This window comes from Lolium perenne, chromosome 3, assembly GCF_019359855.2.
Source record: "Lolium perenne isolate Kyuss_39 chromosome 3, Kyuss_2.0, whole genome shotgun sequence".
Taxonomy (NCBI): domain Eukaryota; kingdom Viridiplantae; phylum Streptophyta; class Magnoliopsida; order Poales; family Poaceae; genus Lolium; species Lolium perenne.
Window position 1 is genome coordinate 286,293,471 of NC_067246.2, and position 18,428 is coordinate 286,311,898.

Genomic DNA, 18,428 nt, shown 5'->3' on the forward strand with positions numbered 1-18,428 from the left:
AAGAGGATAACTCCTGGGTTCGAGGCGAACCCAACTTAACTTACAATATCATAGTCTCGTTAAACTAAACATTTATTTTATCGAGCAGCTAAATAGTAAGAGTTCGTGCTGCTCGGCTATTACTACTCCTCCTGATATCTCTAGGCTTGTTCTCCTCCTAAGCCTCCCAGGATCCGTAGACTATGATGTAGTCTACGCCTTCAACACCTCCCGAGAGGTCTGTTCCTCTTAGCCGCTGATCTCTGCTCCTTCATTGCTGTCGTAGTCCTCCTCCAGATGGTTCAGACAATCTAAGCATGGGGTTTAAGAGTGGTATGAGTACGAGCGTACTCAACAAGTTCATTATCGATAAGAGGTGTTTTATGCACTAGCTACGATATTAGACCAGAAAGTCTAATACCAATGCAAGTTTTGATAAACTTTTCTTCAAGAGATTGCTTTTATTTCAAAGAGCTATGTCCGTCAGCCTTCACTGGTTTACTAGAACTTCATGGAGCTCCTTTCCGGCCGCGTTCGCAGTTCCTCAATCCCGGAACAGGGAGTGACAGGTCACAGTTCTTTACACTCTGCAGAGGTGTGTTGCTTTACCCATAAGAGATCTTAACCTTGGTGCCAACCGGGCAGCTTTCCCGTCCACACTTCCTTTGGTGTGAGGCCCGGTATAAGGTCTAGCCAATCATGTTCCTCCGCTACCTCGAACACCCACCCTTTGTTGCATGCCCCGACCCTGGGTCCTCGCCGGTCCCATTATTCCCGTAATTTCAGGGTGGACCCCGACCACGACGACAGTCTGGGATCGAACCAAACTCCTTCGCCGGTAGCTGCAACCCATCATAGACCGCAATACCGTGGGGACTTAGAATGGGTTCCCCACCCACAAGTTGTTCCGCAAGCCGCAACCGCTACGGTATGCACAGCATAACCGTGGGGACTTAGAATGGGTTCCCCACCCACAAGTTGCTCCGCAAGATACAACCGCTACGGTAAGCGCATCCGTTGATGAACGAGAGGTGGAAACACTTTTGACTACTCCGTCCCACTCCGGATCTTATGGTTAACACGGATATTACGGCACAAGAATCATCAAGGCAGCTTGTTGTTTAATCCTAGATGGATATAAACCCGTGCAATGGAACCTCCACCATATCAACACAATCCATGGTTCCATTGCCCACCACATAGTCATATTCATAGTTATGAAAGTAGTGGTTTTGATTTTTATGCAATAGTGATAACCATAATACTTTGCAAGTAATTTGATAGAAATAATCAAATGACATGAGCAAGTGATGAACTTGCCTGAACACTGCAAAGTTCTGCAGTTGGAAGGTATGGACTGACCCTTGTCCTCTTGTTCTGAAAAATAACATCATTGTCTGATAAGGGCAATGGTTAAAGGAGCAATTATGCATGATTCCATTTTTAGGGTTTGTTCCCCCCTTCCGATATCGTTATTATTTCATGTAAGAGGTTAATACTAAGAATAATTTGGGAATACTTGTTTAAGAGTAAAATTACTACCTTGAAATGTTGTCAAGGTGTTTTTGAAGTCCAAATGCATTAATGGACTTATTTTCATTATTGAAAATAATATGTGTGATTTAAATCATTTTTTAAATCATCAAATTTGAACTTATTCTAGTTTATCTCCAAAGATTCCATTTCATATTTTATTATGATAGAGAATTTTATCCTGAGTGGTTTTCATATTTTTCATTATTTTTTTAGAGTTGTTAATAATTTGTTATGTATTTTCAAAGTTTCTGCCTTATTTGGAATTTGGGAAATACCCAAAATGCCCACAGGCCCACTGTCGGGGTGGCCCGGCGGTTTGGGCTAAACCGGCTCGGGTCCAACCGACCCGAGCGGTCGGTCGCTCACTCCCGCACCTCGCGCCGCTCCTCCTAACCCTAATCCTCTCCCGTGCTCTGGCGACTCGCGTCGCCCGCATCGTCGCCGGCCGATTCCGGCGATCACCGGCCGCCATGGCCCTCGCCATGGGGCGCATCTGCACCGCCACGCGACGACGCACCAGATCCACGGCATAGATCTGGTTCTAAGCCGCCCCGACGCCGATCCCCTTCTCGTTTGCCCGCACGGTGGTGCGGTGCTCACCGGCACCTCAGGCGTGATGACGCCGCCGGCTGTCGCCGCCAAGATGCGGAGCGCTGCGGCGCTCGCCGGGCCTGGCATGGCCTGGCCAGGTGCCGCCGTGTCTTCGGCGCGCGCCGCCGTGGCCGCCATGGCTACGCCTGCCGTCTGCTCGCTCCAGGTAAATGTTCCGCCACCCTCTTTCTCCTGTGCCTCTCTTCTTCCTCCTCTTGTATCCCTGGCCATGGCTTCCCTCCTTGTGGAGGTGCTGGCCTGCTGTTTGTTGATGCTCTGCTGTGCTTGGCTTATCTCGTCGCCATAGATCCTAGCTTCTTGTCTTTGTCTGTTCTTGCTCAATTGCTCACCGTGCTTCCTAGCTATTCTGTTCATTGTAATCTCTGGCTGTGGTCCTCCTGTGATTGCTCATGAGCATCCAGTGATGCTCATGGCCTACTGGCATGCTCCTATTCTTTTTACTGTCACTTGGGCATACTGTGTGTGCTTAATCTTGTCCCTGGCTTGATTGGTGGTTAATCCTTGCATACTTGCAAGTGCTAGTGCCTCTGGGCTAGTTCATTTAGTTCAGATTCATGATTATGCTCAATTGAGCATTACTGTTGGCTTAGCAGTGTGATCCAGTGATGAATTGATATGTGCTTTTCTTGTGTATTATGATCCTTTGGTTCATCAAGCCTTGGATGTGCTTCTGGATACAATTATAAAGCCTGATGCCCTTATCTGTGATGCAATTGTACAGTTATTTAATTATCTGTTCATGTGTTAATTGCTTAGAATGAGTTCTAGCATGCAGTAGCATGCTATAACAAGCTTCTGGTGATCATATGATCACCAGTTGCTTGTAGTAGCTGCTCCTTGGTGTCTGTGCCTCACTGTTGCTCACATGTGTATCACACAGGCCTGGCCTGATGTGTGCTGTTGCTTGCTTAAGTATCAATTGATGCCTGTCATGATTCATTTGATCATTGGCAAGACCCTGGTGCCTCAATTGCTTTTCTGTTTCATTTATTTGTTTATCCTTGCTTGATTAGATGGATAAATGATGTGAACTGTGATTCAGTGATGATCATCTCAATGAATTTGTTAGGGCTAGCAGGATGCCAACCACTGGTTGTGTACCCTAGCCCTCCTTCTGAACCCTACTGGGTGATGATATCTGTGCATGGTTTCTTTGTTGGAATTGGTTAAGTGGTTGAGGTGATCCTGGCAGTATTCATGTGCTGCCTGGGATGGCTCCTCTGTTTGGTGGCTTTACGTGATGGATAAATGCTCACCGGCTAGTCACTTAGTGAATTTCCGTAGCTTTGATGTTGATAATTAGGATAGGCACATGTTGCTGTCAATCTGATGGTTTAGCTAGGTCAATAGGTGCTTTGTGATTCGATTGGCTGCAAGGAATAAATCCATGCTGGATTTCTCTGGCTTTGACACTGTGTTGTCATAACCAGTGTTCCCTGGTTTATTTTCCTTTTAGCCTTGGTTGTACTTGCTGGCACCAATTGGTTTAGTAACCAAATGATGATACACCCAGGGTTTTCTACCCTTCTTTGCTCCTGTGATGCAAGCATGCTTAATTATGAGCAAGATATGATCTTGCTCAGGCTCTTGTGTGGTATACCTCACTCCAGCTCCTAGAATTAAGTGTTGTTGTAGAGGATTGCTTCTGTGATGCTTGGTTTGCTTGCCCTTCTCCTCCTTACAAGCTTGTGGTGCTTTACTCCATCTGGTACTTGCTCACAGCTGACAGTTCTTGGTGAAACTGTCCCTGGATGATTTCTGGTGGCTTGTTGTTCTTCCTGTTCTAAGTGTTCTTGGTGTTCTTGGTGAACTTACCACTGCTGCTTGTCGATGACTGAACAAATGGCTAGGGTTTGGGCTCTGAAAAGGTTATATATGATGCTTCTATGCTCTCCCTGGTCGACAGCTTGGCCTGGTCACTTTGGTGACTCACTGATGATGTGTGAGTGTGTTGTGCCACATGCACATCCAGGTGACTTGGTGTTGAGCATGCACACATGCCTTTGTGTGCTGCTAGTGTGTATGTGTGTACCAAATCCTGTGAACTTGGCTTGGAGAGGATCAGCTCGGCAGCCTGATCATATCCCCTCCATTTGCTTTATTTTTTAACCTGCCAAGTGGCTTTGCCACTTGGCTTACTTCTATTTTTGCTTTGTTTTGTGCAGGGATCATCAATGGCTCAAAATGGACTTGGAATTCATCAAGTTCAAGATCAAATGAAGATGATCTTGTAGAATTTAGACTAGGATCATTAACTTGTAATTTTTCTTTATTTTTCTTTCTTCTATTCTGCCCATTTATGTAATGTGTTGTAATTCATTTATTTCCATTATGAATAATGTAAAGACAATGTATCTTGTGTGTTATTCAATAAAGCTCAAGGTTTTCCCTAATGAGCTCCACTTTATTATAATTGTTCATCTTGTTTATTATTGATTATATACTTAATGAATTTCCTCAATTGAATTATTTAAGGTAATTATTTAATGTTTGAATTTGAAATTCAAATTCAACCTTGGTTTGAATTCAACCATGTCATATCATTTAGAATTCAATCAAGTAAACTCTCCCCTCTCTTCTCAAAACCCTAAACTAGTGAAGTGAGATGCAAGTTTGTCGCACTCTCGAAACCCTAACCCTGTAAGGTGTCGAGAGAGAAACTTGTCCCCCTTCGATGCAGTTTTTGTTTAAAAGCGCGAAATTTCCCCAGAATTTACTATGCAATGCACATCCCTTTCTAAAATCTACCCCTCGATCGTCTCTAAACCTGGGACATTACACTAACCCTACGTGAGTACAACGCTGCCCATGGCTTTGCTTCTGTTAGCGCGCATGCCGCTAGGATGCCGGAAAACCGGCTAAAAGCTCGCAACCTAGATCAGGATTTGCGCAAAGAAATTCATGCCGACAAAAGTACCTCTGCATCTGTTAGCATCGTGGAAAAACCTAAGTACAGTAGCCCGGATAAAACTATAAAAGCTGCTAAAGCTGCAGTAGAGTTGTGCGAGTCGCTTTCCGGAGATGCTTTGGCAAAACAGCAAGAGCGTGTTAGAGAGCTGCTGGAAACTATCGAGCAGCAGAATGCTGAGCAGCTGGCTAAGCTAAACAAGGCCGCGGCCTCGAAATCCACGCGTTCGATAAAGAATGCTGGGAGCAAGTCCCATGGGCAGGCATCGTCCCCCCATCCGGACAGAAGAAAAGAGAAAGAGGTGAACGCACAGCAGATGACTGTGTACGATCCGGTTCTTGCCGGAAAACAACAAGCCGGGCAACATGATGCCGGTAGAAAAAACCAACGGGCAGAACGAGGATACGCCAGAGGCGGCAATGCCGGAAACAATCATGCCGGTAGATATGAAACCGGGCAAAATTATCGACCTGCAAGGGCAGCGTATGATGAGGAGAAAATAGATCCCCCGAGGTACCGGCAGGCAAGGGCCACGGTACCGGAATGTTATGATGAGGCTGATTCTGCAAGACCGGTAGCTTTCCGGAACCCATTGGGAGAGCGCCTGGGAGAGAGATACCTACCGGAACGGGATGCAAGGCACCGTCTGGATAGAGTGTACTTGTCAGAAATGATCGAGGAGGAAGGTCCTCCAGGCCCAAAATGCTTTGGCCCAAGGATCATGAAAGAAAAACCACCAGTGCGCAACTTTATGTTGCCCCGTGACACAAAAACATACGATGGCACCACGAAGCCGGAAGACTGGCTCGCGGATTACGTGACCGCGGTATACGTCGCAGGCGGTGGAGGAACCGTAGCAGGAGGAGGAAATCGGCGTTGGGCCGTGAGGATCATACCATCGTTTTTGGTTGGACCGGCAAGAATCTGGCTAAACAACTTGCCGGCAGGAAGCATAAATGGCTGGCTGGATTTTGAGGAGGCTTTTGTGAGCAATTTCAGCAGCACCTACCAAAGGCCAAACAGGCCGCAGCAACTCGCTCTGTGCATACAGCGCCCAAACGAAACAGACCGGGATTATCTGGCCCGGTGGAACACTACAAGGAACTCCTGTGAAGGGGTAATCGAGGCACAGGCCATTGCTTGGTTTAGCAGTGGGTGCAGAAGAGGTTCACCGTTGTGGCAAAAGTTGCAGCGGAACATGCCGACAACGTTGGCAGAGATGATACGTGTGGCGGATAGCTATGCGTTGGGAGACCCAACGCAGCCGGCAGTACAACCTGAGCTAGAACAGCTGCGCCAAGAGCAACACCGGGATAACCGGAACAACAAAAGAAGAGAAGATTTTCCGGATTGAAGGTACGGTCCGCAGCAAGTTGCTGCTGTGCAGGAAAACTCTGAGGCCAGCGGCAGTCAGAGGCAAAGAACCGGATCGCAGCCGTGGGCTGGTCCTAAGAAACAATGGGTGGAGAAGAAACCCTGGGTTCAGAAAAGAAACTGGCAAGAACCCGCGAAATACACCATGGAAGCTGCCATGGACCAACCATGCCGGTGGCACACACCGAATCCGGCACACCCGTCAAACCATCTGACGAAGGATTGTACCTGGACCAAGTACTTGATGCAAAAGGGAACGGTGAAAGATGCACAACCACCACAAGACATGCCGCGGCAACAACAGCTACCGCCACCACCACCACTTACCGGGGCAAACGCCTTACCGGTGCAGCCAAACCGGCAGCAGTACCAGCAAGTTAACCGGGTGGAACAAAATGATGATCAACCACCTCCACCGGCACCTTTAGGCCGGAATGTTTACGAGGGTCCGGATATGTGCTGTGTTGTCTTTGTCACTGAGCCAACAGACAGGCAAAGTGTACACCGCCGCTCCATGGAGGTCAATGCCGTGATGCCGGCAGTCCCCAAGTACATGCTGTGGTCAAATCAAGAAATTACCTGGTCATTTAAGGATCACCCTAAGATCATGCCGAATCCGGGTGGATACGCTCTTGTTGTGGACCCAATCATGAAAGGGCCACAAACTCGAGTAAAGTTCAGCAAGGTGCTGATAGATAACGGCAGCAGCATAAATATCATGTACAAGCACACCATGCGTACGCTGGGCATAACGGAAAACATGCTTCAGCCAACGCGTACAACGTTCCACGGAATCGTTCCGGGCTTGTCCTGTGCACCGATAGGAAAAGTTCGGGTGGACGTAGCATTTGGAGGACGTGACAATTGCCGGGTTGAAAATGTTGAGTTTGAGGTGGTGGATCTAGACAGTCCTTACCATGCGCTGTTGGGAAGACCAGCATTGGCAGCTTTCATGGCTACCACTCATACGGCTTACCTCAAGATGAAGATGCCGGCACCTCGTGGACCCTTGACTGTGGTGGGGAACTATAAAGTCTCACTGGAAACTGCATCTGCCGGATCAAACCTAGCGGAATCGCTGGTGATCGCGGAGGAAAAGAAAAGGATGCAAACAGCGGTTGCGCTGGCTCAGTCCTCACAGTTGAGCTTAGCGGCAATGAGTGGAAACTTGGGCTCACCGGCATTCAAGCCGACGAATGAAACAAAGGACATTGTGCTGGATCCGGCTTACCCAGAGCGCACCGTTCGCATCGGTGCCGGACTTGATCAAGCATAGGAAAGCGCGCTCGTCAGCTTCCTCTGTGAGAATCGGAATATCTTTGCCTGGTCAACTGATGATTTGGTAGGTGTTCCGAGGGAGCTGGCTGAGCACTCCTTAAATGTCCGGAAAGATGCCAAGCCGGTGCGACAACCCTTGCGCCGGTTCGCTGAAGATAGAAGGAAAATCATAGGAGAGGAGGTGACAAAACTGCTCGTTGCCGGATTCATTGTGGAGGTCACGCACATAGAGTGGCTGGCCAATCCGGTAATGGTTGAAAAGAAAAAAGATGAGAACCTGGAGGCAAAAGCTCCGAAGGTGTGGCGCATGTGCATCGATTACACCAACCTAAACAAGGCTTGCCCAAGAGACCCCTTTCCCTTTCCGCGGATCGATCAAGTGATTGATTCAACTGCTGGGTGTGAGTTGTTGTCATTCCTGGATGCGTATTCCGGTTTCCACCAGATTCCCTTGAAAAAGGAAGATCAAATAAAAACTGCGTTCATTACCCCGCACGGGGCTTATTGCTATGTTACTATGCCTTTTGGTTTGCGCAACGCTGGTGCAACCTACCAGCGATGTATGCAAAAATGCTTGTTTGATCAAATCGGAAAGAATGTGCAAGTCTATGTGGATGACATTGTGATAAAAACTAAGGTAAAGAACACCTTAATCGATGACATCCGGAAAACATTCGACAACCTAAGACGGTTCCGGATGAAACTCAATCCGGCAAAATGCACCTTTGGTGTCCCTGCCGGCAAGTTGCTCGGTTTCCTGGTATCAAGCCGGGGCATTGAAGTCAATCCGGTAAAGATCCGGGCAATAGAAAGAATGACTGTCCCACGAGAGCTAAAAGATGTGCAAAAATTTACCGGTAGATTGGCATCGCTAAGCCGGTTCATAAGCAGGTTGGGAGAAAAAGCTCTACCACTATATGCTCTCATGAAAAAATCTGACACGTTCGTCTGGACCCCTCAGGCAGACGCAGCGTTTAAGGAGCTAAAAACAATGCTAGCCACAGCACCTATACTGGCTTCACCTCTAGAAAGAGAGCCTATGCTATTATACATAGCAGCAACAAACCGGGTTGTGAGCGTAGTAGTTGTGGTTGAAAGAGAAGAGGAAGGAAAAACCGTCCAGAGGCCGGTATACTACCTGAGCGAGGTGCTCTCCTTCTCAAAAAAAAAAACTACCCTCACTTCCAAAAAATGACTTATGGCGTGTACATGGCCGCCACAAAGCTCAAGCATTATTTTGAAGAACATCCTATGAAAGTGGTGAGTGAAGCACCAATCTCCGATATCATGTGCAACAAAGACACCAGCGGCCGGATTGCAAAGTGGGCAATCCAGATATCACCATATGTGCCGGTATATGAAAGAAGAGATGCCATAAAATCACAAGCTTTGGCTGACTTCCTCGTCGATTGGGCGGAGATGCAATACAAACCGCCAGATCAGAGGATAGAATACTGGAAAATGCATTTTGATGGGTCCAAACTCAAAGAGGGTCTAGGTGCCGGTGTGGTGCTTACCTCACCAAAAGGAGATCACCTCCGGTATGTTTTGCAAGTACATTTCAGGGCATCGAATAATGTCGCTGAATATGAAGCTTTGATCCATGGGCTTAAGGTCGCAAAAGAAATCGGTGCACACCGGATCATTTGCTATGGAGATTCAGATCTTGTGGTACAGCAGTGTTCCGGGGATTGGGATGCAAAAGATGCCAACATGGCCTCGTACCGGTTTCACGTGCAAAAGATTGCCGGATTCTTCGAAGGGTGTGAGTTTCACCATGTGCCGCGCGCAGAAAATGAAGCCGTGGATGCTTTGTCCAAGCTGGGCTCATCCAGGCAAGAAATTCCTCCCGGAATAGCTCTAGCTCACCTAAGAGCACCATCGATCAAACCAAGCCCGGAATCGGAATCAATTTTTGTACCAGAGTCGCATGTAGTACCCATGGATATTGATGAAGGAAACTCGGGGACTGCACCGGTAAACCCGGGGACTGCACCGGTAAACTCGGGGACTGCTCCGGCAAGCTCGGGGACTGTTGTACCCATACCGGAAGAAATGATGCTGGTAGATAGCATGGGGATAGATGCACCGGTGTTTCTGGTTCGAGAGACACCGTCGTGGGTTAAACCTATTAAGGAATTCCTGATCAACGGCACCTTGCCGGATGACGAAAATGAGTCAAGGAGAATACAAAGAAGGTCCAAAGCATACACATTCATCAATGGTGAGGTGTACAAGAGAAGCGTTACCGGTATCCTTCAAAGATGTGTGGAACCGGAAGAAGGGAAAGAAATGCTTGAGGAAATTCACCAAGGAGAATGTGGGCATCATGCCTCGTCAAGGGCGCTGGTAGCGAAAGTATTCCGGCATGGGTTTTATTGGCCCACTGCTTTGGAAAACGCTGAGGATTTAGTGAGAAAATGCAACGGGTGCCAGAGGTACGCCAAGCAAAATCATACCCCAGCGTCCGATTTAAAAACAATACCGTTAACATGGCTGTTCGCCGTTTGGTGCCTCGACATGGTTGGCCCATTCAAGACTGCAAGGAGCAGCATGACTCACATCTTGGTTATGGTAGATAAATTCACCAAGTGGCTAGAAGTGAAACCTATCGCAAAATGTGATGGGCATACAGCGGTAAAGTTCTTAAAAGATGTCATTTTGCGGTATGGATACCCGCACAAAGATCATCAACGACAATGGAACCAACTTTGCTCAAGGTGAGTTCAAAAGGTTTTGTGAGGACAAGAACATCCGGTTGGATTTGTGCTCAGTGGCACACCCACAAGGCAACGGCCAAGTGGAAAGAATGAATGCTTTGGTACTTTCTGGTATCAAACCTAGACTCGTTGATGCAGTGGAAAAGTCACCGGGATGTTGGCTCGATGAGCTACCATCAGTACTGTGGAGTATAAGAACAACTCCAAACCGGTCTACCGGATACACTCCTTTCTTCATGGTTTATGGCGCAGAAGCGGTCATACCGACTGACATCATTCATGATTCACCAAGGGTACAGCTCTATACTGAGCAAGAGGTCAAAGAGACCAGAGAAAATGATGTGGACTTGCTAGAAGAAGCAAGAGAGCTAGCTTTGGCAAGAACAGCCATTTACCAAAGAAACCTCGACGCTATCATAACCGGAAGGTTAACCCGAGAGTTTTCCGGGAAGGAGATCTCGTACTTCGCCTAGTGCAGCGCACTGAAGGCCGGCATAAGCTTTTGCCACCATGGGAAGGTCCCTTCATTGTAAGCAAGGTGCTTCACAATGACGCATATTACTTGATCGATGCACAGGAATGGAAAAAAGGAAAGGCGGACAGTCGGAGAGGAGAGCAAGCGTCCATGGAACGTAGCTCTGTTGCGTCCTTTCTACTCTTGAAGTTGTGGCGTAAGAAGTTCCTTTTTGTACCTTATATGCTATGAATAAAAGATGCCGGAACCTTGAATGAATCTCGGGGACTACCCCAATAAGGTTGCATGTAACTTGTTTATTTTTTCAGTTTACCGGTTGCTTATTGAACGTTTTTTCTTTCCGGTTTAGTAGTGTGCTAAATCCTACTGGAGTCTTCGACTCTGCTGCTGTCCGCAACCCGGCTTCATGGCAAGCAAGATAAACCGGTAGGGAATAAGCACACGAACTGCGGAGAGGGAGAGCAGGAAAAAACAATCCGGAAAATTTAACTAACCCCGGTTAAACCGGTTTTTTGCAAAATTTCGAAGTTATTTCTAAGTTCAAGAAAATGCTTGTTTGGTGAAAGAACCTTGTGCTCATACGCCAAAGAACGCCCAGAGAAGGCAGGCAGAGCCAAGGCAAAAGAACCAAGTATGCATCGAATTGGATGCGGAAACAATTTAGAAATCTTTGCGGTGCAAGATAAAAGCAAAACCAGAAGCAAAAGTGCTAAGGCAAACTTAAGATAATTAGCTACTGGTATAACTTACCGGCATAAAATGTTGTGTGGCAACCAAAAGCGAGCTTAAAAGTTTTACATCATACACCCCGGCATACCGGGGTCAAATTTAACAAGTTCTGTTATAAGACAAGCAGGAGCGGATAAATTGTTCAGGCGACGGGGGCATCAAAGTGAGCGGAGCACCGATCTCGGTGTCTTCGGGGGAGCAGCGCTAGCCTCGGGAGCTTCCGGCGGCACATCCTCAGCGGCCTCATCCTCATCTCCTTCTTCTTCTTCCTCATCGCTGAGGTAGTCTTTGACACCAGGAGGAGGAGGGATGAAGGTGCGAACCTCGGCGTACTCCGCAAGCCGGTAGGCCCGGTCCTGCCGCTTCGCGGTAAGCGCCGGATCCGTGTCGGTGGGAGCATCTTGGCGAATGCCTTGAAGTGCATCCAGATCCAGATCCGAGTACCAGGAGCATGCGGAGCGCAGCGCCGTGTCCGCTCCGGCACGAGCCGCGGAGCATTGCCACTCGCGAATCCGGCGCCCGGCATCCTTGAGCCGGTGGGAGGTAAGCGTGATGTTTACCGGCATCTCCTCCTCAGGCCATAGCACCTTGAAGAGCTGGATGGAAGCATCCGGTAGGTCGCCAAGAAGCCGGTCGACGGAGCGCATGTGTTGGACTCGCGCGGAGAGGGCGACCAGATAGTCGTACCCGTCCCAGTGCGCGTCCATGTTGGGAAATTCCCGCGCCACCCGATCCTCCATCACCTTCTTCACGGCGTGGGCCTGGGAGTCCGGGAAATGCTCTACAGGAGGAAGGAAAAAGCATAAACACAAAATACCGGAAAAAAGTATGTCGGAAGAACAAGGAACAAGGATACATTTTCAAAAGGAGAAAGCTTATAAGCGAAAGAAGGGACAAGGCAGGGGCTTACGGAGAGCCAGCGCATCAATCTTCATAACCAACCGATCATATTCCCTGTGATCAGTGGTCATGGTATCAATGAGGCGCTCCGCTGCCTTCCGCGCCTTCCTTTCCTCCTCCAGCTCTGCCGTCAATACGGTGTTGGAGTTCGTGGAGTCCTCCACGACCTCCGCCAACCTGGCCTCAGCTGCGACCCGGGCATCCTTGAGGGCTTGCTCATGCTGGAGCGCGGCTTGCATAGCCTGTTCCTTTAGCTCCCTCGAGGTGGTCTTCTGGGCGTCCAGTGCCTCGTGGTGCTCCTTGATGAGCTGCTCTTTCTCGCCTAAGTACCGGAAAGAAAGGTTTTAGCAAGCGACAATAGATAAAATGAAAAAAGAACGGGTTAGCCGGAAAAGAAAGGGTGGTACCTTGAAGCTTGGCAACCTGGGCCTTAAGGGCCTCGATGGTAGCCTCCAGATGTGTTAAGCAAAAAAGATGTGTGAATATCAAAGAAGAAAACATTCCGGTGAAAAGATGCCGGAGAAAAAGAAACAAAACAAACATTGGCAGTGGCTGTGGGCCTCGGCAAGGTCCCGATGCTCCCACAGAAGCTCCTCAAAGAGTTGCTTCCGGGCGTCCGCAGTGCTCTGTTCAAAGGAAGATGGTTGTGAGAAAGAAAGAAGCAAAGATCTTAACCCGAAACTCGGGGACTGGCTATGCCGGTTTCGCGCGTTTCTAGTTGAAGTTTCGCGCTAAAAGCTACGCTCTCAACACGAAACTCGGGGACTGGGAGGACAGACAAGATCCGGAAAGAAAAGAAACCGGCATCAACAAAATTACAAGAGATTTAGCGAAACTTACCACCACGTTGCTGGTGGCATCGTACCATGCACTGTCAAACTCCTTCACGGCACGTTTAAGCCGCGTGAAGTGTTCTTCGGTGCACCGAGGCCCGGCAGGGTCTGGCGCTGGAAGGCGGTCCTTCCCCAGGCCGCGGGTAGATGCAGAGATATCCGCATCGTTCCACTTCTGGGCGTAGGGAAGAAGGTGCCCCAGGTCCTTGCCCGCGCGATTCAGCGCAACGATCCGGCCTAGGACGCCGGAAGGTTTGTCCTCGACAGCAGCAGCAGCTGGGACGACGTGCAGCACCACGGACCGAGAGCCGCCTGAGGCGTCGCCCTCCACGGCCTTGCCACGGGAAGCCCCGGGCTTGAGGAATTTGGTGATCTTGGGGGTCTCTGGCGGCGCCGTTCGCTTGGCCACGGAAGGTCCTTGGCTTGGCGGCGGTGTCGGCGTGGTCCCGGTCAGAGGAGAAGATACCGGCGCGGAGGTTTCCGGCGCGGTGGGGGAAGAGCTCGGCTGCTTCTTCTTTTTCTTCGGGGGAGGAGGAACCAAAGGTTCCGCCTGCCCGGCATCTGTCTTGTCGGCGCCGATGTTGCTGGCGCTGGTGTCTTGGGCTTCTGGAGGGGAGGTGAAGTCCTCCTCCGCGCGGTGATCAGGAGGTGTAGGGGCCGCGCACCCCGAACTTGTAGCGCCTCCCGGAGGGGAGGCAGAGGTGTTGCCGGCACCAGATGGTGCCGGACTTGAGTGAGGAGGAGGAGTTGAGGTCCTTGCGGAGCCGGCAGAGCCCTCCGGCCTCGAGCCAAGCTCAAGCGCAGGGCTGAAAGAGAGAAAAAAGAGAGCGAATTGGAAAAAAGCAACCGGAAAAGAACTCAGTGGAAACAAAGAGAGCATAAAAAGAGATGAAGAACTTACCCGGAAGAAACCGGCATCCGCTTTTGCTTGTAGCGCTTCGTGCTCACCTGCTTCCCTCCCATGACTTCTGTCCGAGGGCGTTTGGCAGGAGGAGCATGGCTAGGGCCGGCGCCAGCAGCTGGAGGATCATTCTTCTGGCCTTCGGCCATCAGTTTGTCCAAGAACTCATCCCCAACTTCGGCCTGTAGAGGAGCCACATGCTCATGAACCTGTGGGTTGATGTTGGCTGAGGGAATATCTACAGAACAGAAATAACAAAACAGTATGAGAAAACGAACAGAAAAGCTACCTCAAGCAAGATCAAGTCATCAGACGAACCAGCTGGTTCCGGCGGAGACTTGCCGAGGTGAGAGGCTGGAGTCCGGCCCATCCTCAGATCTAGCCAGTGAATGACAGGATCCGGATCGTACTTGTCCAAAGGCCTCTTCCGGCAAGGGCCTCGTCGATCTGAATCAATCCGGGGGAAGCGGGCCCTAGCCTGGAAACAAAGGAAAAAAGGGGGATTAGTCGCAAGTATGAAAGTTACCGGTATTACGACCCGAGCCGCGCAATTTCTTACTTCTTGGGACGGAGGATTTCTGGAGCTGAGAGGGCAAAGGCCCCACTCCCAGTCGTCCGGCATGTCCGTTTGGCAGATTTGGCTAGCCTTCAGGACCACATCCGCCTTGCTCAAGGGCAGGCCGGTGATCTTGGTGGGATCACCGGGGCCGTACATCTCACTAATCTTGTGAGCGCGCTGCTGAAGGGGAAGCACCCGGCGGCAGATGAAGGCGCGGATGATATCGTCGGAGCAAATGTTGGTGTCCTTCATCAACTTCAACATGAAGCGTACCACCCGGTTCGTCTCGTTGTGATCCGTACCAGGGTTGTAGTGCCAGTTGATCTTGGCGGGCGGCGCCGGGTTGAACACCGGCAAGTTGATGAGGTCGGTGGCGCTCTTGTTCTTCACATAGAAGAACGTTGTCTGCCACAACCGGCAAGACTCGAGGCCGTTAAACTTAAAAAAGGGGCTCCCTTGGCGGGAGCCGATGATACAAGACCCGCATTGAACGGGGGGTTTGGGCTTGGGAATGTCCTTGCCCTGGACCGAATTGATCCGGAGAGAGAAAAAGCGGGCAAACGTCTCGCGAGCGGGACGGATGCCAATGTAGCCCTCCATGAAGGCCACAAAACAAGAAAGATAAAAGACGGCATTGCCGGGAAGGTGGTGAGGTTGGAGTCGATAGAAGTCAAGGAATTGGCGAAAGAAGTCGGAGGCAGGAAGGCCGAAGCCACGCTCAAAATGAGCAAGGAAAACAACGACCTCACTGGGTTCGAGCACCGGTTCTATCTCGTCACCTGGAAGCCGGCAGATGACTCCTTCCGGAATCCTCCTAGACCGGTAGAGCCAGTCGATCTCAAACTGAGTCACGTCGGAACCCCTCCAGGCTCCGCGTGTCTTACCGGAAGGATCCCTTCCGGAGGCCCGGCTAGATGTGCCGGCCTCTTGATCTCGGCTAGACGCCAGATCCATCCGGGCCAGATCTTCAGTTAGCCCGTCGGAGGTGCTACTGCCTTGGTTACTAGAGGTGGCAGCGGGGAGAGACCCTTCGCTAGACATATGGATCTAGGCGACACCGGAATCTATCGAAAAACAGTTTTCCCCAAAGAGACCCTCGCGCGAAGATCTACGAGTAAGAGGAAAAGCGAAATAAAGAAGGGATAAGTACTCTACCGCCCCCAAGATCTGAAATGCAAGAAGAAAAGAGGTAGAGGCGCATCGGGCCTAACCTGAGGCGGCGGAGTCGCAGAAGAAGAAGTTCGCCGGAGAGACGGTGAGCCTGCGGCCGGCGAAGAAGTCCGTCGACGGTGAGGTGAGGAAGAACTTGAGGAAGCACGAATGCAGCGGACGCGGTGAAGGCGCTGCAGAGGGTTCCCGCACGACGAAGTCCGGCGGAAGTGCGGCGTGAGTTCGCCGGGCGACGGAGCTCGAGCAAGCGACGGCGGACGGAGAACGGCGCAGGCGCAGAGGCGAGGAGCACTGTGCGCGAGGAAGTGGAGAATGCGAGAAAAGGAAGAAGGAGCGGCGGTTGTGCTTATAAAGAAGAAAGGAGGTGGGCCGAAAACCGCCGGGCCGCGGCGGTTCGCCTCGCGGCCCGCGACGGTTCGCACCATGGGCCGCCACGTGGCGAGGAGGTACACGCGAGAAAATAGGAGGCCACACGGGGGTGCACACAAGATACCAAGTGGCCAGTGGGATCCGCGGTGGCGCATCTAATGAGCGCGCAGAAGCCGAAGGGAAGTGACCCCTGACACTGGCGCGTCAGTCACAGTGCGCATGTCTCTGTCACGCGCGGGGCCCAAGATATTCTCGACTTCGCCGAGGAAGTGTTTAATGACTTGAAAAGAAAGATAATGGAAATCCGGGCAAAGATGCCGGATCCAAGCCCAAAGCCGGATGGATTAAACCGGTATCAAAAGACATGAGAACCTGGCATGGTCTGTTGGATAGAATCCGCCAGACTATACCAGCTTCGGGGACTAATGTTGGGGGGATGACCCCCGGTATGCCAAAGGCATGCCAAACCGGATGGTTTGAGCCATCAAGATATACGGTTAAATGTTCATGCCGGAGTCTAAGATAGGCGTTTGGCTGAACAGGCTAAGCCGGTATCCTCAGAGGAGGGATACCGGAACCGGATAGAAAAGGTACCGGGCCACCGGAAAGAAGAGCTTGTCGGCAAGACTGGTCAAAGATCCTCTCCAGAGCTAGAAGACAAAGATGAGCTAAGCAAAGTAGCTTTAAACGAAGGGCTGACAATAAAGAAGAAGATGACGAAGAAAGAAGCCGGAGGACGTCAGCCTCCCTGATTAAAGAGGACCCCGGTGTCATCTATGATTAAAGTAGCTTTGTAAAGTAGCTTTATAAAGTAGTTTGTCTAGTCAAAGATGCCATTAGGGTTTCTTGCACTGTAAGCCACCCTCTCCCCTATATAAGGAGAGGGGGCAGCCCTCCTTACGGGCACGTAGAGACGCACGACAGTAGGAGGAAGGCACGAAGCACAAACCTGTAACTTGTGAGAATCAATGAAGATAGTGATCTAGAGCGAGTTCTTCCTTGTGTCTTTCTTCTTCAACCTCTGGCCTTGGCCAAGTTCTTGAGGAAACCATCCGGAAGTTCGTCCCATCAGATCGCAAACCCTCCCCCGAATCCTCTAGCGTCCATTCGGCCCCAATCTAAGCCATCCTATGGCATCTGTCTGTTCACCACGACGACAATTGGCAAATTCACTTTAGCCAAACAACCCCAAGTTCGTAGGTAGGAGAGTGTTGGTCTTTTCTTTTCCCATTCCTCATAAGGGGTGATCTCTTTATTCTTGGTTGGAACACGATTTAGGACATGACATGAAGTCAATATAGCCTCCCCCCACCATTCCTTGGATAAACCCGAAACATCTAACATGGCATTAACCAAATCTGTTAGAGTACGGTTTTTCCTTTCCGCAATCCCATTGGATTGTGGGGAATTGGGAGGCGTCCTCTCATGGATTATACCATGTTCCGCACAGAATAAATTGAACTCATTAGAAAAGTACTCTCCACCACGATCGGACCGAACCCTTTTTATCTTTCTTTCAAGTTGATTCTCAACTTCAGCCTTATAGATTTTGAAGAAATCAAGAGCCTCATCTTTAGATTTCAGTAGATACACATAACAGTACCTAGTGGAATCATCAATCAAAGTCATGAAATATTTCTTTCCACCTCTTGTCAACTCACCATTCATCTCACATAGATCTGAATGCACGAGCTCTAGTGGTGCCAAGTTTCTTTCCTTCGCAGGCTTGTGAGGCTTGCGAGGCTGCTTTGCTTGCACACAAGCATGACACTTAGAGCCTTTGACAAAGGTGAATTTCGGAATTAAACTCATATCAGCAAGCCGCGTCATACAACCGAAATTAACATGACAAAGTCGTGAATGCCAAACATTAGTTTCATTAACATTAGTGCTTACATGGTTCACAACATTATCACAGAAGTCTTCTAGAGAGAAGCGCAACATTCCCTCACACTCATATCCCTTTCCAACAAAAGTTCCATACTTAGACAGTACAACTTTATTGGACTCAAACACCAACTTAAACCCATCTTTCATAAGACGGGAGCCACTAACGAGATTCTTCTTGATGGAAGGGACATGCAG

At 49.8% G+C, this 18,428-nt stretch overlaps 1 protein-coding gene across 1 annotated transcript; it reads right to left on the reverse strand.

Annotated features, from left to right (window-relative positions):
- Positions 1–228: 228 nt before the first annotated feature.
- LOC127339969 (uncharacterized) lies at positions 229–12,925 on the reverse strand. Its single transcript, XM_071827581.1, has 3 exons — positions 12,522–12,925; positions 11,935–12,392; positions 229–270 (listed from the first exon to the last, which is right to left on the reverse strand). The coding sequence occupies exons 1-3, from the start codon at positions 12,748–12,750 to the stop codon at positions 229–231; spliced, it is 729 nt and encodes a 242-aa protein (XP_071683682.1). The 5' UTR covers positions 12,751–12,925.
- Positions 12,926–18,428: the final 5,503 nt, after the last annotated feature.